This window comes from Lolium perenne, chromosome 1 (assembly GCF_019359855.2).
Source record: "Lolium perenne isolate Kyuss_39 chromosome 1, Kyuss_2.0, whole genome shotgun sequence".
NCBI lineage: Eukaryota > Viridiplantae > Streptophyta > Magnoliopsida > Poales > Poaceae > Lolium > Lolium perenne.
Genome location: NC_067244.2, coordinates 263,497,324 through 263,518,250, shown reverse-complemented (window position 1 = coordinate 263,518,250; position 20,927 = coordinate 263,497,324). Strand labels below are relative to the sequence as shown.

The window sequence follows — 20,927 nt, the reverse complement described above, 5'->3', positions numbered from 1 at the left end:
CAGCATTTGAATTCGATTGAACTCCATGCCATTTCGGATTCAATTGTTTGGGATTTAATTAAAAATATAAAAGGTTCTAATCATTATTTTGATATGTGACTCCGTTGCAACGCACGGGTTTTGTGCTAGTCTACACATATTTTATGCTACGTACTTTTTACCTAAAAGGGTGATAAGTATCTAGGGGGGAGGGAGTAATACAACTGTCCCATGCCTATGCTGCCGGCTGTAAGTTAGTCCGCCCCAAACCTCATGGTTTCAGGCCTGCCGTCGGGACTTGATTATACTAAGTGTATTAAATCATGATGAATGTATCATCCATAGTGTACATCGATTCTCCGTCAGTTTGTTTGTTTCCACATATTACACTGATGCATATATATGGAGGCCACAGGTTACAACCAGGTAAATTAAGCGAACATCGATCTTGAGGAGCACCAAACGTACCGAGGGAAACAATGGAAATAAGTTTGGCGTTCATCGTTCTTGTGTTGTGCTCCAGTGCTACCCAAGTTACCGCAGGGTTTCGCATGGAGCTCACCCACGTGGATGCCAAGGGGAGCTACACCATGGCGGAGCGCGTGCAGCGCGCCATGGCCAGCACCCGGCAGCGCATGGCCTCCATTGCCGCCGCCGACGTGAGCGCGCCGGTCCACTGGAACACCACCCAGTACATTGCGGAGTACCTGATCGGCACCCCGTCGCAGCGCGCCGAAGCCCTCATCGACACCGGCAGCGACCTCATCTGGACGCAGTGCTCCACATGCCTCCAAGGATCCTGCGTCAAGCAGGGCCTGCCGTTCTACAACGCGTCCATGTCGAACACCTTCCATCCCGTGCCATGCAGCGACACCTTGTGCCTCGCCAACCAACAGCACACGTGCGCCAAGGACGGCAGCTGTTCTTTCGGTGCCTTCTACGGCGCTGGCGACGCCACGGGGTCCATCGGCACCGAGGTCTTCACCTTTGAAAACGGCTCTGCGACGCTCACGTTCGGCTGCGTCGACAAGCTGTTCATCACGCCGGGGTCCCTCGACGGGGCGTCAGGCCTCATAGGGCTTGGCCGCGGCCCGCTCTCGCTCGTCTCTCAGACGGGCGCCACCAAGTTCTCCTATTGCCACACTCCCTACCTCCGCAGCAACACCACTCCCGGTGCCAGCAGCCACCTTTTCGTCGGTGACTCCGCGAGCCTTAGCGGCGGCAGCCCCGTGATGTCCATGACATTCGTGGAAGGCCCCAAAGACTACCCGTTCTACTACGTCCCACTCGTCGGGATAACCGTGGGACAAACAAGGCTGCCTATCCCACCAACGGTGTTCGCTCTCAAACCGAGCGGTGATGGCGGTGTCCTTATCGACTCCGGCAGCCCCACGACGGCTCTGGTCGACGGGGCGTACGGGCCACTAACTGAGGAGCTCAAGAGGCAGCTGAACGGGAGCCTCGTGCCGCCGCCTGCTGGCAGTGGGATAGGCCTGTGTGTGGCGGTGGCGCAGGAGAAGGCAGTGCCGTCCATGGTGTTGCACTTCAGCGGCGGAGCGGACATGGTGCTGCCACCGGAGAACTACTGGGCGCCACTGGACGGTTCCACGTCATGCATGGTGATGGAAAATTCGAGCGGTATGAGCATCATCGGCAACTTCCAGTTGCAGAACGTACACCTGCTCTACGACCTCGCCAAGGACGAGCTCTCTTTCCAAACAGCCGACTGCAGCTCACTCTGATCAGCCACGTTTAGTGTCATTCATATATATACATAACTTGATTGCGAATCGAGATTGTTTGGGAGTATTTGTGTCGTGTGCATTAGAAGGGATAAATTAGTTCAACGCATGCATATGTGGAACTTCCATTGTCCTGAACAAATTTGATGCTTCCATGAGAGAGTGGTTTAGCATCCAAAAACTTTTTAAGTTTGATCAAGCTTAAACAAAAAAAAGCACAATCATTTATGCCACCAAATTAGTATCATTAGATTTACAATTTTTTTTTTCAATATATAGCTATTTGATTGCGAAAATATTATTATATCTTGCATAAACTTGGTCTAAGTTTGAGATGGGTTGACTCTAAAAATAGCTGAAAATACACCCTTTCATGAATAGAGGGGCTATCACTCCCATCTCTTGTATGCCATCATAAAAAGATGCGGAAATTCTTAAAATGACATCGAATGATGTTGCATTTCAAGAATTCCATCAAAATAGACGTTGTTTCAAGAATGACATTTAACGAGTGTTACCCTTCTAAAAAAACGCCGCTTTTATCAGCTGACGGCTAGTTGACTGTTAAGTACCATGTGGCAAGACTACTACAGGCACCACTTGCAAATATCATGTTAGCGTGAAAACCACAACTCACCCAATTCGGGGTCCATATGTGTTTGCGGCCTACTCAGATTAAAAATACATAGAAGATGGAGGACTTGCAGTTCAGTGTGTGCTGCGATGTGAATTGTGTTGGGACATGTATCTCCATATATAGTCCATATGCAGGTGTGTTGGCAGTTCAACATGAGTCCATAAAGTTCAACACGTGTTAACTGTTGATTGACGGTCGCATCCAATAGTTGAGTCGCCTCCTTGAGAGGTAAAAGGAGAAAATCTTAGGTGGCTGTCGATGAGAGAGCAAAGGAAGCAAGCCAGAATGTGGCTGTTGTTGTGAGAGAGTAAGAGAACACACTAGAACACCACAACCAAACGAGAAGAGAGGGAGAACAAAGAGAGGTGATTTCGTGTCATGATTTCTGATATCTGGCCGGTTTATCTTCAACTGGTATTTGAAGGCTCAAACGTTTTTAGATTGGCTCCAAACTTAGTGAGTTTGTTCCTTACTTTGAATACTTCGATTTGGTTAGCTAGTTTGATATTTTAGTGAGTGAAGAATCTAATTTAAGAGTGGTTTTGTCAATTCAAGCAGTTTTGAGAGATGAACAGTTTGGGCAGGCAAGCGATATACTATTTTTGGTTAGTATGTTGGGAATCCGTATCTAAGCTTGTCTACCAAATTTTGTGTTGACTAGATCTGCGGTTTAAGAGTAGTTTGTTGATTACCCTAGGTGACATAAACTGTGATATCTCCGCCTTACCTCTTGTGGTTGTTGTTGTTGTTGCTGGTGGGCAGCGAAGTGAAGTGTGTTGTAATATCTAGATATTCTAGAAAAAACTCTGTATCTAGGTTGCTCACAGTGAAGTTTGCGTGGACCGGTTGGTCTACACCTGTGGGTTTTCCCTCCTCACGTTGAGGAGGTTTTCCACGTGAGGAGGTTTTCCACGTTAATTTTTATGGCACTTGTGCATGTGCTTTGTGCTTGTTTTTCCGCTGGTTGAATCTATCCTTGAAGTGTATTATTTCACAGAGGCTAGTGGGAAGTGAGGTTGTGTATCATCCTCTCCGTTCCCAAGTAAGTGATCTCAGAACTGAGGTTCATTTTGTACTCAAGTTTCAGAGCAACATTTGTTTTGGAATGCGTGTACACTAGTAGAAAACATGGCCTTCGTTCGGAGCCATTCGGAGCATTAGTCCCGGTTGCGTTATGAACCGGGACTAATGTGAGCATTAGTCTTGGTTCGTGCTGCTAGGATGCCAAAAAGTTTTAGTCTGGTTCGTACGGCTAGGACGCCAAAAAACTTTTAGTCCCGGTTCGTAAGGGGACTTTTAGTCTTGGTTGGAGGCACCAACATGGACTAAAGGGGTGCGGCGGGCGCACCACAGTGCGAGCTTCTTTACTCTACGCGGGATCATTTGTCCTCAGTCAACAAATAGAAGAAATCCCCTTGCCCTAATACACATGTGGGTCGCCTCCGCTTTTCTTGCTTGGTGCAACCCGTCCTCGTCACTTCATACGATTCCGCCTTTCCTATCGACGTAAAATCCCTCTCATGTCCACCGCTTCTGCTTTTTCTGCTCATCTTATCCTCCCTCGTCATGTCAGGTGTCGCCGCTGGGTGTTGGAGAAGAGTTAGGGTTACTACACGTCAAACGGATAATGATCACGAGCTCACCGGCGAACGTTCGTAATGCAAAATGCATAACTGATCTCGACGTGAGATGGTCCTACATGGACTAAACGTGTCCAAATCTGTCCACGGTGGCAAAAGTAGAGAGTCAAAAACCGGTAAATCATCGTTAAACCGCTATGAGGGACCAAAATTAAATTTAATTAAGAGTTTGAGGGCAGGTTTATACCAAAACAAAGTTGATGGACCAAAGTTAAACTTATGCAAGACATGGGGGACAAAAATATACTTAACCCTTATTTTATTTGCTGGACATGAGCTAAAATGGTATTAGTGAAATGACTATTATATTGTTTATATTATGTTGCAATACTTGCATGTAAAAGATCAAGGCAAAACACTTTTGATTTTTTTTGTCAAAGATCAAAATCTTGAGAAAAATGTAACACGTGTGTAATAGTATTACCACAAAAGACTTAACGGAAGTGGCATTCTGGAAACGACAACCCTTGTTTAACGATACAATCGAAACAATGGATATTTTGATGACATTTTTCAAACGGTACAATTCTTTGATGGCATTTCGATAATTTCCCTAAAAGGATAGTTCAGTACAACATGCAATTCTCAAATATGGAAGGAACAAAGGGTTTTTTCTCGGTTGAAAAAATTACCGGTGGGCACTGGTATTTACGGTTTCGGAAATACCAAAAATATAGCTTGAAATACTGGCCAAGATTAGTCAATGAATTTATAAATTTATCCAAAATTTAGCAAAAAACTTTAAGTCTAAGAAAATTTATAAATACGACTGATGAATTTCGCTCGGTAGAAAGATTTTTTGCTGGTAACCGGAATAAACGGTTTCAGCGAGATATCCGAAATATCAGCCGAGAAAATAACCGTGAAAACACAAATTTAAGAGGGAAACAATTTAGTGTAAGTGTAAGTCTGCCATGTAAAGCTCCATATTGCACACTCATATGGTCCATGTGAAGTTCGATCTTCCAAGCAGACCTGACATGCAAATCGCAGAATTCATCATGCACCTTTTCATATTGCAAAATACAAACCCTTCCATGTCCCGTGACACCCGACAATGTATGGTTAAAGTTTAATTTAAACTGAAATATTTTACGAATAAGAGAATGCAAAACCAAGCGTATTTAAACGAAAGATCAGTTTGGAACCCAAGCTCATATGCTTCTGGTTAAATAAAAAATAGAAAATAAAATAAAAAAACTGATTTTTTTTTGTACAATGAACATGAACAAGATGTTCTAGCTGCACACCAAAAAATTCCCGGGAAAAGTCACATGTAGTGGTATGTGCAAAAAAGACAAAACACCCTGTTATTTAGAACATCTAGATTTATTGCTTACATCATTCCATCGGAAGTTTCAGTCTTTTAAATTTATTTGGTACTATTTGTTCAATTTTTTATTTAATCCGAAGCATACGAGATCGGGTTCAGAAACGCCTTGTCGGCATTCAGCCACCAGGATGACAGTTTGGCTAAGGAAGGGAGAAAAATGGCGTGGCTTGGTAGATCAGGGTGTCATGTACATCTGGGCATGGGCAACCGGCCCGACCCAGCCCAAAAATCCTGGGCCAGGCCGGGTCGGGCTTGCACTTTGGGCCGAGCTTGGGCCTGAAATCTAACCCCGAACGTTGGTCGGGCCGGGCTCGAGCCTTCATTTTCACGCATTTTAGCCTGGTCGGGCCGGACTTCTCGGACTGGGCTGGGCTTTTTGCTCGTTCTGATCGGGTTTGGGCTTAAATTACAGGTCCGACGGTCAGGCCTGACTTTTTACCCACGGGCTTTTTAAGCCCGGTCCGAAGCCCGGCCCGGCCCAAACTTTCCCCAGGTGTAGTGTCATGCATTCCCACAAAATCCAGGTTGTGCCGAGCAAAGATTGGACTACTCGTTTTTGCCGGCGAAAAGATACACACACAATTCAACAAGCGGATGCAGACGCGACGGCGACGTCGCCGGAGGTCTGCTGGGTGGAGCGCGTGAAAAGGGGTGCGTGCGACGGAGGAAAGTTCCGGCCGGTGGGAATGGTGGCACCGTGCTGCCGTCGACTGCACACCACTGATAGACTAGACTAGAAACTGCGACGCAACTGCCCTCCGTCAACGGCCGCCACTTATCCACCCATCGTCATCGTCACTGACGGCACGGGTCAGCCTGCCTGCCAGCCACGGCAGACCAAACGGGACGCCGACCACCACCGTACGCTCCAAAAGGCCAAACGACTGGACAAGCCAAAACCATGGACGCCCCCTCCTCCTCTCCCTCCACCTCACTCCACTCCTCCTCTCTCCCCCCGCCGCCGCCACTCCCAACCCCCCGCCGCCGCCATGGGCGGCCGCGCCTCCCGCCCGCGCGCCCCACCGCCCGACGAGCACCACCAGTCCTCCCACCCCAAGCAGCCCAACTGGCCGCGCCCCAAGAACCGGCGCCAACCCCCTCCCCTCCCTGCCCCTCCCCCACAGCCGCAGCCCCCCGCCCCCCAGCCCCAGCCCGCGCTCCCCCCAGACGTCGGCCGCGTCCTCGGCCGCCCAATGGAGGACGTGCGCGCGACCTACACCTTCGGGCGCGAGCTGGGCCGCGGCCAGTTCGGCGTCACCTACCTGGCCACCCACAAGGCCTCCGGCGCCAGGCGCGCCTGCAAGTCCATCGCCGCCCGCAAGCTCGCGCACGCCTCCGACGCCGAGGACGTGCGCCGCGAGGTGCAGATCATGCACCACCTCACCGGCCACCGCAGCATCGTCGAGCTGCACGGCGCCTTCGAGGACCGCCACTCCGTCAACCTCGTCATGGAGCTATGCGAGGGCGGCGAGCTCTTCGACCGCATCATCGCCCGCGGACACTACTCCGAGCGCGCCGCCGCCGCGCTCTGCAGGGAGGTCGTCTCCGTCGTCCACAGCTGCCACTCCATGGGGGTCATGCATAGGGATCTAAAGCCCGAGAATTTCTTGTTTCTCAATAAGAGGGAGGACTCGCCGCTCAAGGCCACCGATTTCGGACTATCAGTCTTCTTCAAGCCAGGTAATTTCGGACTCTCATTAATTTCCCTGCCTGAATAAGGAAGAAACCTCACCAATTTCCCTGCGTTTGTAAGTGCTCAAGATTAAAGGTGAGATCTTGCAAATTGTGCAGGTGAGCAGTTCAAGGATCTTGTTGGGAGCGCGTATTATGTCGCTCCGGAGGTGCTCAAGCGGCGATATGGTGCCGAGGCAGACATATGGAGTGCCGGAGTTATCCTCTACATTCTCCTCTCCGGCGTCCCTCCTTTCTGGGCAGGTGCGTGTTCTTGCTGGTTGTGCCAGTCAAGTTTTGGCCTGTGTGCTGATGCAGAGGCCCGAGCATGAAGGAAATTTCACTTGCAAAATCTGATGCCATGGTCCTAACATAACCCGCCTGTGCCTTCTTCCACCCTTGGTTTTGCCAGAGAACGAGGATGGTATATTCGACGCCGTTCTTAAAGGCCATATAGATTTCTCGTCGGAACCCTGGCCATCGATTTCAAATGGTGCAAAAGACTTGGTCAAGAGGATGCTAAAGCAAGACCCTAGGGAGCGGCTTACTGCTGCGGAAATTTTGAGTAAGTTCTCTTTTGCTTCAGACTTGGCTGTGCAGATCAATGTGCTCATGTTCATCATAGTGTAATGCCTACCTTTATTTGTTATATGCTGTCTCTACAAACCGAGCCTTGTGTGTACTAGTATCCCGATCTAATTCATTTAGCACACAGACCATCCATGGATTAGAGAGGATGGAGAGGCCCCAGACAAACCACTTGATATTACAGTGATCAGTAGAATGAAGCAGTTCAGGGCGATGAACAAGCTTAAGAAGGTTGCCTTGAAGGTACTCATATGATCTAAAGTTGAAAGTCCTCTTTTTTATTTTTGCTCAACAGTCCAGCCTGCAGTACATGATAAAATCCTGTTACTCATGTTCTCTGTTGTAATCAGATCGTTGCAGAGAGTTTGTCAGAGGAAGAGATCATGGGCTTAAGAGAAATGTTCAAATCGCTGGATACTGATAACAGTGGTACAATTACTCTTGAAGAACTAAGGGCTGGCTTACCAAAGCTTGGTACCAAAATCACCGAACCAGAATTGAGACAGTTGATGGAAGCGGTATGTTGATATCTCGTCCTCCATAGTCTGACTGTTCAAAATTTGCTTCTTCCTTCCAGTCTCTGCATTCTTTGCTTATCCGCATGGTATGACACATGTGCCCTGATAGGAACGAAACAAAGTTGCATGTTTCTCTTTGTTCTGCATTAATGCAATTAGCGTACTGGAAGTTTGTGGTGGATGTGCACTTATAACCAAAAAGGAAGAAAGTGAATGATAACATATAACAACTTCAACTGAAATTGACACATCCACATGTCTGGTAGAACTGGTCTGAGTTGTCCGACAAGTACAGCACTTTTCGTTTCATCTGCTCATAGATTATCTTATATTCTTGAACAGGCTGATGTTGATGGAAATGGGACCATTGATTATGGCGAATTCATATCAGCAACCATGCACATGAATAGACTAGAGAAGGAAGATCACATATTTAAAGCATTTGAGTATTTTGACAAGGACCATAGCGGGTAATTTCACCTCTCTAACTATCTGTAAATTAATCTGCCAACTTTGACATTTTACATTGACCATCCAGTTGCTTGTAAACTTTTCTTTTGCATAGGTACATAACAGTTGATGAGTTGGAAGAAGCTCTCAAGAAGTATGATATGGGTGACGAGGCAACAATCAAAGATATCATTGCTGAAGTGGATACAGATCATGTGAGTAACTCCAGTAAACTGTAAATGCCTAAATAAGTGTACTGGCTGCTGTCTGAGCATACATTTGTGATGCATCATCTCAGTCACGAAGACGTAAAATATTGAAATGATGTTTCTAACTTACTGTTCAGTTGGAACATATGATAAATTAAAATTATCATCTTTGAGACATGGAGGGAGCTTCAATTTTCAATATACTTTTTTAAACAAGACCCTAAAAGCTACAAACATTGCCTTGTATTGAAAGCTCAACAGGTCTTACACACAAACACAGGGAGGCCGCCGTAGGCCGTACCAACAGAGGGAAATAAAGTGAATGCCCTAAAAGCTACAGACAAGCCTAAGTGAGGACACAAGCTCACACAGGGTAGAGATTTCTTACAGAAACACAAAAGGTAAATGCAACAAACTCCAGATTACACAAACCCAGCACTCTCCAGAGACACTGATGCCAAGTTGCCAACCTGTCAGCCTTCACCTGCTCGGTCTTCAACATCTCCAGGAACCAGCTTGCATAGTTTGCCATCGAACATCGCTAGGATCTCTTCAGTTGTTGCGAGCCGTGTACGCACGATCAACGGCCTCTACTATAACATGAGAGAAAAGGCTCGATAAAGCGGAGCAAGGGGATTCCCGCTGAAGGCACAACTCAACAAATCCATCCCTATTCCTGGGCACAACATTCAAACCAAAGCAATCACATATCACACACCAGATTTTATTTCGAAAAGGAGACATCGCACTAGCCATGCATGTGGCTTTATTACCTTATTAAAGTTGGTCATAGGTCGATACATGAATCAACCATCTAAAAAATAGGGAAAACATGAAGTGACTCTGCACTAACATGTTATCATAAGATCAAAACGCCAACTGCACCGGCTTTACAAATACTGTGCAACCTTCTCTAGCCTGTTGCACCCAGTAGCCAAATCCTCACGCTTCTCCGTTGGTTGTAGGAAGGACCACAGAGCCAACGGAATTACCTGTGTAAAAGTTGATTTTACGTTGTTAAAATATAATCATTTCTAATGTTCCATATGGCCCAGACTAAAGCACAGACTCCAAATTGGATTTGCACTTTTTCTTTTTTCTCAACCCACGCAAGCCAATTCCCAAACAAATTTGTGACATTAGTGGGAGGGATAATATTAAATGCCATACGAACAATTCGCCACACAATTTTTGCTAGAGGCGCTTGAGACATAACATTAGCAACAGAAACCTGTTTTTTGTGCACTATCTTAAATAAAGATGGATATTGCTGAGAAAAAGGCATGTCCCCTAGCCACGTGTCCTCTCAAAAACGAGTTTCCTCATCATTGCCAACGGTGAAAGATCCTCGTTCAAAGAACTCATCTTTTATTTTCATTAGACCTTTCCAAGAAAGGGAGCTTGAAGACTTCAACTTCACTTGAGACAGAGACTTCGAATGATGATATTTTGTTCGGTTAAGAGTTTTAAAAGCCATTTGCTCAATAAACACTTACTTTTTTTTATCTCTAAAACTTCCACTGCAAGTCCACCATGATCTTTGGGTCTACAAATGATGTTCCATTGAGTTAGTCTATACTTTCTCTTATGGCCATTACTTTCCCAGAAAAACCTCGATCTAAAAAGGTCCAGTCTTTTTCTTAGCCCTTTAGGTATTTCAAAGAACGATAGCGTAAACATTGCCACAGATTGGATTTGCCCTCTGAAATGAAGCCAAACAAAGTTCTTCTGTTTCAGTGGGCAGCTCGATTTCTATATGTCCATCCTCACATCACAGACCCCAGGATCGAGAATGAATCTATACAGGGACTTGGGAGTAAATCTACCTTCTCTAAATCCCACTTAACCACAGCCCCTCTCCTGTCAACAGAACATTGCCCAACATGTTGTTAAGCTCAGTCCATTCCACCTTTTCAACTGGTCCAAAAGATCTGTTGAAGGTTAGGAAATAACCACTAGGCTGGACAACTTGAGCAACAGTCCTATTTTGTTGTTCACAAGACCTAAAAATGGATGGGAACAATGTTTTCAAAGAATATTTTGTTACCCAAACATCCAGCCAGAAGGCTGTTTTCCTCCCATTGCCCACACTGTAACTGCGCCCCATCTTAAACCAATGTTTGATCTAATGCAAGCTTTCCCAGAATTGTGACCCACTGTCACCTCTAAACTGAAAAAAAAACTGCCTCCCCCTTATACTTGTTCCTGAGAATTTGACAGCTCATGTTCTGAACACCATTCTCCAATTTGTAGATCCATTTGCTAAATTAGCAAATGTATCTAACTTATGTGTCAGTGAAGCCTAGGCCACCAAAGATTTTGGGTTTACACAATCTCTCCCATCTAACCATTCGATATTTCGTTTTCCCACCTACTCCGTCCCAAAAAACATCTAGCCCTTGACATATCCATCTTATAGTGATTCCCCTCAGACTGGATGCGTACAAAAGTGTTTATTTGGGATAAAGGAATTGTTTATGTCGATGAGAAGCACTTGGCTTTCTATCCAAACTGCTTAGTTTTAAGAATGCACTTGCTTATCTTAGATAAACAAACTGAATTCATTCCTTTTACTGCAAGCTTTAGCTTCAAGAATGACTTCGTCCAAGTTGCTTTAACCTTTTTGGTAGATTTGAACATTACTTATCCTGACGTTCACAGGTAAAACATGTTCAAATGATGTACTTCCTTTGTTCACTAATATAAGACGTTTTGGCAAACTAAATTAGTGAACGGAGGGAGTACTACATTTTCTTTTTCAAGCAAATGAAGCACTAGTTAAATCACTTACTCACTACTGCGTTTCTTATTTTACTTCTTAGGATGGGAAGATTAACTATGAGGAGTTTGTTGCAATGATGAAGAATAACGGCCCAGAGATTGTTCCAAACAGACGGCGACTATTTTAAATTGCGATGGTTTAGGTGAAGCTTGCAATTTCTGTGAATCCATTGAGACAGTTAATGAATCAAGATCTTTTTAATTGGGGAGGAATGAGCAAAGCCATTCATACTCGGCCACGGAATTCAACAAGGTATCTGCAAGCGAATCTGTATACTGGGACACATTGGAGTCATTGGCAACTCTTCCCTTCACATGGTTTTGAGCTGAGTGGCGCTTTTTTTTTTTTCCGAAAAAAGTGGTGTTTTCTTGTGCTTCCATGTTATATATGACTTATGAGGCAATGCATCTGGTGTTGTGTTTCTTCCACTTGATCATTTATGTAAGAGAAGGGCATGTAAAACACTTCCGGATGATCATATCAAGCAACATCATGTGTTCGGATGAATATAGCTCAGCATATTTCTGAACTTGCAATACCTTGAGATGTCAATCATTGCATCTCTGTCTACCGGTTGTAATGACAGTCTTGGAGACTTGGAGTCATCCGCTATAGAGATAGAAGATACTATTGTTTGTCATCTTCAAGCGGCACAACTGCATATTTTATTATATGATGCTAAATACCAAAGCTTCTGGTAAGCAGAATTACACGGCAAGAGAGCATACAAAACAGATGTATTCTGTTATGAAATCTTACATTTAGATCATCAGCAGGATAACATGTTACAGATTCTGAGATGAAAAGAACAAACGAGTTTACTCTACATACAGTTACATCCATTGGCATTACATGAGCAAAAGAGGATCATCTGGCTGAGATCTTTTTCATCTTGACTGACTTGTGCTTGATAAACAGAGCTGTTAGCATGCTCTTTGTGCCGACAGGAACCTTTTGGATTTCACGCCCTTTAGGGCCATCGAAATTACTGAATGTCGTCATATGCCTCAAGCCTGACTGATCCTGAAATTGCATAGAGTGATGCCATTAGGAAACAAGGAAAATAAACTAAGTGAGGATAGTGCGATGGGACCATGATGATACCATCTTTAAAGTGATTTCATTTTAGGTTTACATCATATTCAAATTTACCTTTGCGCTGCCTTTTTGTGTAACGTCAGATCTGGTATTGTGATTCGATTGTAAAGGCTTGCGCATGGGAGAAGCAGGCAAGTCCTTCCCTGCAACATTAGCAATTCAGATGGAAGATTCAGTACACAAATCCCTGGTGCACCCACTTATCAAAATTCTAGTTTCAGAGTAAATAGAAATGCAATTCCGGAACAGCAGTTAACAAATGTGTGCATTTGATAGGTAAAATTGTGTTCATATGTTTCCATGTCCTCTAAGAGCTCAAACAGAAGTAGAATGAATTACCAAAAAGAAACAAACCATCTGATGCAGGTTTAGACGATATATTGTCACCTAGGCTGCAAAAACCAGATGGCAACAAGTTAGATCAGAAGAACACAGACCCATTGCAATTAGCAGATCAAATAAGACATTCATGAGACTGATCAGAACAAAAATGGGATGACAGTCTTACATGAATGTAGGTTTTTGTGCACCATTTACTGAAGGGCTATTATCTGATGCCAGATGCCAAGAAAGTGTCTTTGCTGCACACAAGTGGGAGTATTTTTTCGGCTTAATATGGCGAGTACTGAGTACCAGACATGAAATTTGCAATATGATGAATAATATAGTAAGCACCTGACGGGTAAGGTCTAGGCTTTGATTCCTGATTTGTGTCTGTTCCCAGGTGTGCAACAGCCTGGGTTCTTTTATAACTAGTAGCTACATTGCACAGAAAATTTAGAAGTTCAGTTCAGCTGTTCTCCTAAGCTAAAAGTTGAGATAGCGTACACCCTGCTAGTTCTGCGTTCCTTACATGGCAGGATATAGTGCTTGTGGTGCTTCATGTTTGCTCCCATCATTTGCTGCTGTCTGGCACCTTCTTTGTCCACGTAGATCTGGCAGGTGAAGATTTGCTACGGGTGTGCAACAGAGTGCTGTCAGTCAGTTTAGCAGCATAGTTTTCCCGGCATAGACTGCTCGGCAGTACAGGTAGGCAGCAGTACCTGGTTCAGCCGTGCCACCTTCAGCTCAAAGGCTGAGATCTCCGAAGCCTGCTGCTCGAACAGGTCCGTCAACTTGTAGGCGACCGTGCCCAGGTGATCGACAGCATTGACGACGGCCCGGACCGCGTAGTCTTTCAGGTTGTCCAGCACCCTGATGGCAATTAGCAAGTTCAGTGTTCACGAAAATATGTTGGGTTCTGAAGCAAGATTACTAGGTGCATTCTGTTCATCCACCAAAATTTGTCATGAAAACTGCCTCCTAAGGTCCTTTGTACAATAGTTCATTGGATACTATTGCATGCTTTCTCCTAAATTTGAAATATAAATGTTCATAGAATTCAAAATCCAAGAAGTATGACAAAATATACTGTACAAATGACCTTAGATCGTTTGAAATATAAATGTTCATGAGCTTTCTCTGAACTTTTCTATATTTCAAACGTGGTGAAAACTGACAGCACATGATTGGTGGACACCCAGGATAAATCCAGTCGGCAGTGCATGGTACATAGGCTGTGGTTGAGAAAACAGATACTAGTACAGCCTATGTACATGCTACATACCACAGAGGTTGCTGGATGAATCCAAAGATCCAAGATAGAACCAAAAATCCCATATCCTTGTTCAGCTAGTAGTAGGATTTGTTCTCTAGCAACTCACATCTAGACACCAGTTCTCCTCCTACACGTACCAACACATGCTGCACCAACCTTCAGTTCTATAGCAGGTGACAAAATAGAGACATATAGGTAGGTAGCATGTGAAGTGGAAATGTACGAGGAATGAGTACCAGTTCGCTATAGTAAGACTGTAAATTCTCCCTGTCAGATAGATGGTGAATTTTTTTTTATGTGCAATTAAGTTGCCAAGACCCAAAAGGGTGGCAATGGGGGAGGACTGGCAGAGAAAATTGCCCCTGTCAGAGTGAGAATGAGGTGTGCAGAGGCTGAGAATGGAGGAGAGGATGTGTAGAGATGAGGCTCACATCTGCTTCTGCTGGGCGTGGAGGTAGGACTTCTCGCAGTACTCGGAGGCGGAGTAGAGCTGCGGCCGCAGGTTCTTGAGCTCCTGCACACACACCACAATCAGGATATGCCAAGAACCGAACCGGACGGATCTACAGGGGGATGTGGGCAATGCGTGGGCGCACCTGCAATGCCTTGATGAAGCTCTTGCTCCGCTCCATGGACGCCTCGTCGACGGTGGCCGCCGCCGCTGCCCACCCGCCGGCCCCCGGGCTCCGCCGCCGCGCCGGCTGCTGCATTCTCCTCCTTCCTGGCTCGCTCCCTTGCTGTCCTTCACTCAGTAGAAGAGAGTGTGGAGTGCAGAGGACGCGATGCCGACGCAAGTGGAGCGAGCCGATCTGTAGCTCGGAATTAGGCGACGGATGATTGGCGGTTCGGTGGGTGGAACCATTGATTGATTCTTGGCTTGGTTCTACTAAAAGACAGGGAGACTAGTACACTGCTGCTGGATCTCGCTCGGCTGTCTCAAGCGGCTTCTAATTGGCTTTCACCACCACACGCTCGATTCCGTCCTGCCGCGCGCCGGAGAGAGACGGGCAAATCGTTAAACAGCGGCGAGGGAAATGACACTGACGGCTGACGAGGATCTGAGTGTCTGACAAGACCTTAACTGTAAATTGTAGTGACTGTTAGTGGCGTGCAGGTGCCCGTAATTGTGTCATGATTCACTCTAGCACGGTGAGAATGACACGGGGTGGAGTGGAGCGGAGTGGAGTGGAGCTGAGCGGAGTGGCGGTGAGGAGTGAGTAATCAATGGGATCATGAGGTGCTTTTGAGTAATCGATGGGCGAGAGCGGCAGGCGGTGGTCATGAATGCGTGTCGATTGGAGTATGAGACTACCCACCATGAGTCCATGATATGTCACATCAGTTAATAATGAAAGAGATGATAGTAGTATACTAGTACTGCTCCACACTCAGTAGAAGAGAGTGTGGAGTAGCATATGTATTGTAGCACGTAGTACTAAAAAACTTAATTCAAACAAATCTTGCGTACACAATTTTGTATTGAAATTCTACAAAATATTAAATATAACTAGCCTATGATATTAGTACTACATGATACAATGCATTGTGGAGATAGTATCATAAAATAGTATAATATGCATGATATTACTCTATGCACTCCAACACAACACCTCCGAAAAGGAAACAACCCTCGGTACGCCTATATATGTTGTGCCAAGTTCAATCAAATGCCAAACATCGGTTATAACCCCAAAAGCGGCGGAATATTTTTTTTTGGCTCCCGAGCTTCAGTGCTCTCGCCATTTAAAAACTAATATTTTTATTAGTTATTAATTTTTTTGAAAAATAATTCTAAAGATTCATGTAAAATCTCAACCCAAAATTCCTTTTTTACTTTGTGCCAGATAAAAATAACAAAATCTGTCATGTTTTTGGAGATTTGAAAATGACTACTCATATCTGACCTTTTGTCTTTTTGTGTAACTTAAAATTGATACTTTACATGTTTGTGGGATACATTATTAGCTACATGCAGATTTTCTTACAGTTTTTTTTTAAACTCAAAAATATGATTTTTAGTTTATTTTAAAAACGAGATCACGGTTGCCCATGCGGCCATGCCTACCAAATCTCTATCCCAAAAGCGGAGCATTATTTGAGGCAACACCTTTATAAATACGACCACTAGGAAACAATGTAAAATCGTTAACGTTGCTTGTTACTACTAGAAGGCTAGGTCATGTGTTTTTACACGGACAATTTCTATTTACTACAGTACTAAGAGCATCTCCGGTCGCGTCTCCCAATCCGTCCCCCAAACCGCGCCGGATTGAGCGTTTGGGGTACGTGTTTCGTTCGTGCCGCGTTTGGGGGACGTCGCTCCCCAGCCACGTCCTCCAAACGCCGCCCCCAAACATTAAGAATACTTTTTTTTGGCATTTTTATTTCAATTTCCACAAGTACATTATTGTGAACGTGGTTTACACAAAGACATAGTTTGGAACATGGTTTATCACAAACTAATACATAGTTTGAACCACGGTGGACACAAATATAAAATTTTGCAAAAAAACTAAACCTAACTAGACCGTGCATCGAAGGTTTCCTGTGTTCGCTGCTAAGAAAGAACACTCGAAGGCACATCCAGTCACCCAAACTGGAAAATTCAGCGGGAGGATGGTGCCCTTGTTGGTTCTACCGATGAGACGAACATCCAGAAACTTCCGTGCACGTATTCGCTGCGAAGAAACAACACCCTTCATCATCAGTCGTCCTCCTCGTCGTTGTTGTCGCCGTGGTAGTCCCGGCGGCAGCGCGTCTCGTCGAAGACCTTGACGCTCATGTCCCTGTCGCCGAAGTAGGAGAACAGGAGGATGAAGCCGGCTTCGAGGCTGTGGTGGCACGCGAACTTCTACCAGCCGATGTTGAGGTACATCTTGCCGCGCGCGTCGTAGATCACGTCGACGATCCACAGGTAGTAGCCGCACGAAGCCTCCCGCAGATGCATCGTGCGCGGGCGGTCGTCGCCGGTGACGTACTCGGCGAAGGAATCCGGCAGCCTCTGGATGCCGCGTGGGTCGCCCTTGAGGACGAGGACGAACTCGAACAGCACGCCCGGCTCCACGTCCATCTCCGACGATGAAGACGACGGCGAGCGTGCAGCTCTGTCGCGGCCACGACCACGACCACGACCACGGCCGAGAGCTCGGCCTCTGCCTGTACCAGACATGGTGTCGACTCTTGTTGAGATGGTGGCGGCTAGGGTTGGGGAGAGAGGCGCTAGGGTTTGTGTGTGAGAGGGACGATGAGAGGCGGCCCTTTTTATAGGCCGGAGGGAGGCGGGGGAGCGGTGGCGCTCATTAATGCCGGCACGCAGAGCTACGCGCGATGAGACGCGTCGCTGCACCTCTGCGGGAACTGCACCGTCGCTGCGCGCCAATTACTTCCGTCGCGAGGTAGATGACGGTTAGGTTAAAATTAATTGTGCCGCTGACGGGTCGGCCCCGCCACTCCCCGCCTCGCTTTTCGGTGTGTCCGGCGTCTCCGGTGCGTCCCATGTGGGACGGGGACGGGCTCGGGACGCCGTACACCGTATCGCGGCGCGCAGGACAAAATTGGACTTTGGGGGACGCGGCTGGAACCGTTTTTTGTCCAACGCGCCCCAAATTGCTTTGGGGGGGCGGAGTGGGGGACGCCACTGAAGATGTTCTAATCATTGATGCGGCCAACCAACCTCTCTACCGGCCATGCTCACGTAGAGCAAAACATTGCCGGCTCCGACGTATAAAAGCTCTTAGGCTTGCTCGACGCCATAGGAGTAGTCACCGGAAGCTTGCCGAGGGCGTCACCTTGAATCTTTCGATTACTACCACTCAATCGAGTCATCATTTTCTAGCGATTCATGTCCGTCCAGATCTAGATATCTTCCGGCTCCACCAACGACGACCGTCGATTATCGCCAAACAAAAGTCACTTAGTAGCCAACAAAGCTACCATCATGCCGATCATGAATCGCCTGCCACTGGTTCTCCTCTACCCCTTGGAAGGCGAGCCTCGCCATCTCTGCTTTTTTCGTGCAATGTTTTTTCTCCAGAAATACAAACCAGCAAGAGAGACATATCGTAATTCGAAAACATACCTCAGACACCTCACACGGTCTAGAATCTCACATTAGTTACAACTAAGTTAGAGAATCCTAGTTTGCCTTGGTATGTTAGGATATTGATAGATCTTACATCTTAGAAACTCCTACCGAATATTTCAAACACGCTAAAATAAGCACATCCACATATAGACGCATTGTCTTGCATCGAAGTATCTAAAGTTATTTTTTAGATGAATGTGATTTTTGTTAACTTGATATATTCTTAGGTCTTAGCGTAATTTAGTTCTGGAACGGGCAAACCTATAAAAAGGAGAAAAATAACATTATTTCCGTGACTACATATGCTTCTATTTTACGTGTACATCATTTGTGATGGTAAAATTTTAAATTATATAATAGTGACAATTAAGTTGTGATATTAAATGTGCTTAGCATTGTTTATACTAGAAAAATACTAAAATTGTATGAATAAAAGAAAAAAAAGTTATATTTATAGGTAAAATGATTTGAGTATATAAAAAGTATAAATGTCTAGCATAAATTCCTTAAACACCATGATTGCCTCATTCGGCAAGTGGAATTGAGATGTTTCTTGTACATCAAAATGTCAAGAGATTATGGTTGGGCGATCAGAAAGGGAAGCAAATCTAAACAAACAGTTGTATGCCAGGGTTACTTATTTGTAACATCTCGGGTTTTGAGGTTACAAAAAGAGAGAAAATAGATATATGTTTTGCATTCATGCGTGAAAAATCCAGAAAATTTTCACGCTTTCAAATAAAACTTGTCAAATTGTTTGAAGTTTCACTTGAGTTTATGGATTGAAGTAGATAATCAAGTCAAACGTTATAAACTCAAATGTGACCTTTGCTAAAACCTTATTTTTGGTTTAGGTGATTTGATCTATGGGGTAGATCAAATGGGACCACACTACAAGAAAAACCTTCCATAGAGACATTTTACTAGAGACACTTCCTACTTTGCCTCATTAAAAATCACATTAAGACACTTTGCATATTGTAGTGGCACTTTTCGAGACACTTCAGAAATAGTCTCAAATGTAGGGACATTAGTTGAGACATTTCTGTAAGGTATTGCAATTTTCAATCTATAGACAACTTATGAGACACTCCAAAAGTGTCACGGATAAGTTATCAAGAGGCAATCCATGAGACACTTCGTTGTATGTCTTTATTTTTCCTCTAGAGACAATGTTTGAGGCATTTTGCTTGTTCACTAGAGACATTTTTTCTATGTTTGGGCCATGGTGGGCAATACTAATTAGAAATTTGTTCCAAGTATCAACATATACTTGTGAAAGGGTGAGATGGTTAATGGATTAAGTCTTAATCATTAAGGTCATGAGTTCGAGTGTTGCTTTTCACATGGTTTCTTCACATTTTTTTACACTAGAGACACAATATAATGCCTCTTTTATGTCTTCTAAAATGTAAAGACATTATTACTATTGTCCTTAGCACGTAGAGACACCACCCATAGTGACACTTTTGAGACATTATGGAAAGTGCCTCTATAACTATGTAAGAGCAATTTAAGTGTCTCTACTGGACCAAAATAGTGTCTCTACATGCCAATTCTCTTGTAGTGCCAGGACCACATATTACATAAGGAACAATTTCCGGATATTTCAAGGGATCATAAAATGGTATTCCTTGCAATAACTCACTGGGACATCTTTAAGTACAACTCAAATAAGAAATAACCCAATGACCAAATCTTGACTTGTATTTTCAATGTCTTAGTATCTATTCTTACAATGACCTTCATGGTGTCTCTTCAACTCAGTTCTTGAACTTATGACAAGAAATCATTACATCCTTGTCTATTCCAAACTCATCTAAAATCAAACCCTAGAGAAAGGAAAGGTTTATACCTACCAGAGAAATAAAATCAAGTTTTGAGCTAAAACCCTAGGATATAATCCATTTCAATGAGAAGTGGTGAGGTAACATAAACTTTAATGTAATAGAACCATATTATTGGCATTTATAAATTAGAAATCAATGCAAACTATGCTAGCCAAGTGGACCCTAAACCTATATACCTAAAGAGATCTTGTGAGCACATCATCAACCCTATAGTCACTACTAGGAAAAGGCCTAGCCGTAAGACTGACTTCAGTGGCGCACCATGAAAGCCATGCGCCACTACTACTTAGCAGTGGTGCACCACAAAATGGTGGGCCACTGTTACAAATGTAGTAGTGGCGCACCTTGTTTGTGGTGCGCCATTACTAAATGCTGGCAGGAGGCCAGCTCCTACCCCAACCTAATAGTGGCGCACGTCGGGGTGGTGCGCCACTGCTACTTCCCTTACCTATAGCGCACGGCTACGTGGTGCGCCACTGCTAGGAGGTGGCCAGGGCACCTTTAGAGATGAGGGCCTTAGCAATGGCGCACTGCCGCGGTGCGCCACTACTAGCCATGGCGCACCACCAATATGGTGCGCCACTGCTAAGTTGGGCAGGGGCGTGTGGTGCAGGTACCAGGTGAGCAGTGCGCCATTGCTACGTGACCTTAGCAGTGGCGCACGGCTACGTGGTGCGCGACTGCTAACCTGGGACCATTTCCAGCTTTTCCCCCTCCACTCACATGTGCCACCCACTTTCCCCAAACAC

The 20,927-nt window shown here is 45.1% G+C and overlaps 3 protein-coding genes across 4 annotated transcripts; 2 read left to right on the top strand and 1 right to left on the bottom strand.

Moving 5' to 3' along the window:
- The first annotated feature begins 458 nt into the window (after nt 1-458).
- On the top strand, nt 459-1,780 carry LOC127327794 (aspartic proteinase nepenthesin-1-like). The gene has a single exon (XM_051354591.2). The coding sequence runs from the start codon at nt 459-461 to the stop codon at nt 1,719-1,721; it is 1,263 nt and encodes a 420-aa protein (XP_051210551.1). The 3' UTR covers nt 1,722-1,780.
- A 4,463-nt stretch (nt 1,781-6,243) lies between these two features.
- On the top strand, nt 6,244-12,078 carry LOC127327807 (calcium-dependent protein kinase 1). Its single transcript, XM_051354600.2, has 8 exons — nt 6,244-7,011; nt 7,123-7,266; nt 7,415-7,567; nt 7,718-7,833; nt 7,941-8,108; nt 8,451-8,578; nt 8,674-8,773; nt 11,590-12,078. Exons 1-8 carry the CDS (start codon nt 6,321-6,323, stop codon nt 11,674-11,676), a joined length of 1,587 nt encoding a protein of 528 aa, XP_051210560.1. The 5' UTR covers nt 6,244-6,320; the 3' UTR covers nt 11,677-12,078.
- Nucleotides 12,079-12,269: 191 nt separating this feature from the next.
- LOC127327808 (probable protein ABIL4) lies at nt 12,270-15,396 on the bottom strand. 2 transcript variants are annotated; one of them, XM_051354602.2, is made up of 9 exons: nt 14,841-15,396; nt 14,676-14,758; nt 13,691-13,841; nt 13,501-13,600; nt 13,323-13,406; nt 13,156-13,228; nt 13,002-13,039; nt 12,702-12,790; nt 12,270-12,572 (listed from the first exon to the last, which is right to left on the bottom strand). In XM_051354602.2, exons 1-9 carry the CDS (start codon nt 14,952-14,954, stop codon nt 12,417-12,419), a joined length of 888 nt encoding a protein of 295 aa, XP_051210562.1. In that variant the 5' UTR covers nt 14,955-15,396; the 3' UTR covers nt 12,270-12,416. The 2 variants fall into 2 exon arrangements, with proteins under 2 accessions (XP_051210562.1, XP_051210561.1); XM_051354601.2 differs by having other exon boundaries at nt 12,987-13,039; nt 14,841-15,389.
- Between the last annotated feature and the right edge of the window lie 5,531 nt (nt 15,397-20,927).

Coding starts and splice junctions, on each gene's coding strand:
- LOC127327808 (XM_051354601.2), bottom strand. CDS start 14,954: ATGCAGCAGCCGGCGCGGCGGCGGAGCCCGGGGGCCGGCGGGTGGGCA. Junction 13,601..13,690: donor AGGTGGCACGGCTGAACCAG/GTACTGCTGCCT, acceptor GCACACCCGTAG/CAAATCTTCACCTGCCAGAT. Junction 13,229..13,322: donor GCCTAGACCTTACCCGTCAG/GTGCTTACTATA, acceptor ACTTGTGTGCAG/CAAAGACACTTTCTTGGCAT.
- LOC127327807 (XM_051354600.2), top strand. CDS start 6,321: ATGGGCGGCCGCGCCTCCCGCCCGCGCGCCCCACCGCCCGACGAGCAC. Junction 7,012..7,122: donor ATCAGTCTTCTTCAAGCCAG/GTAATTTCGGAC, acceptor CAAATTGTGCAG/GTGAGCAGTTCAAGGATCTT. Junction 8,109..8,450: donor TGAGACAGTTGATGGAAGCG/GTATGTTGATAT, acceptor ATTCTTGAACAG/GCTGATGTTGATGGAAATGG.
- LOC127327794 (XM_051354591.2), top strand. CDS start 459: ATGGAAATAAGTTTGGCGTTCATCGTTCTTGTGTTGTGCTCCAGTGCT.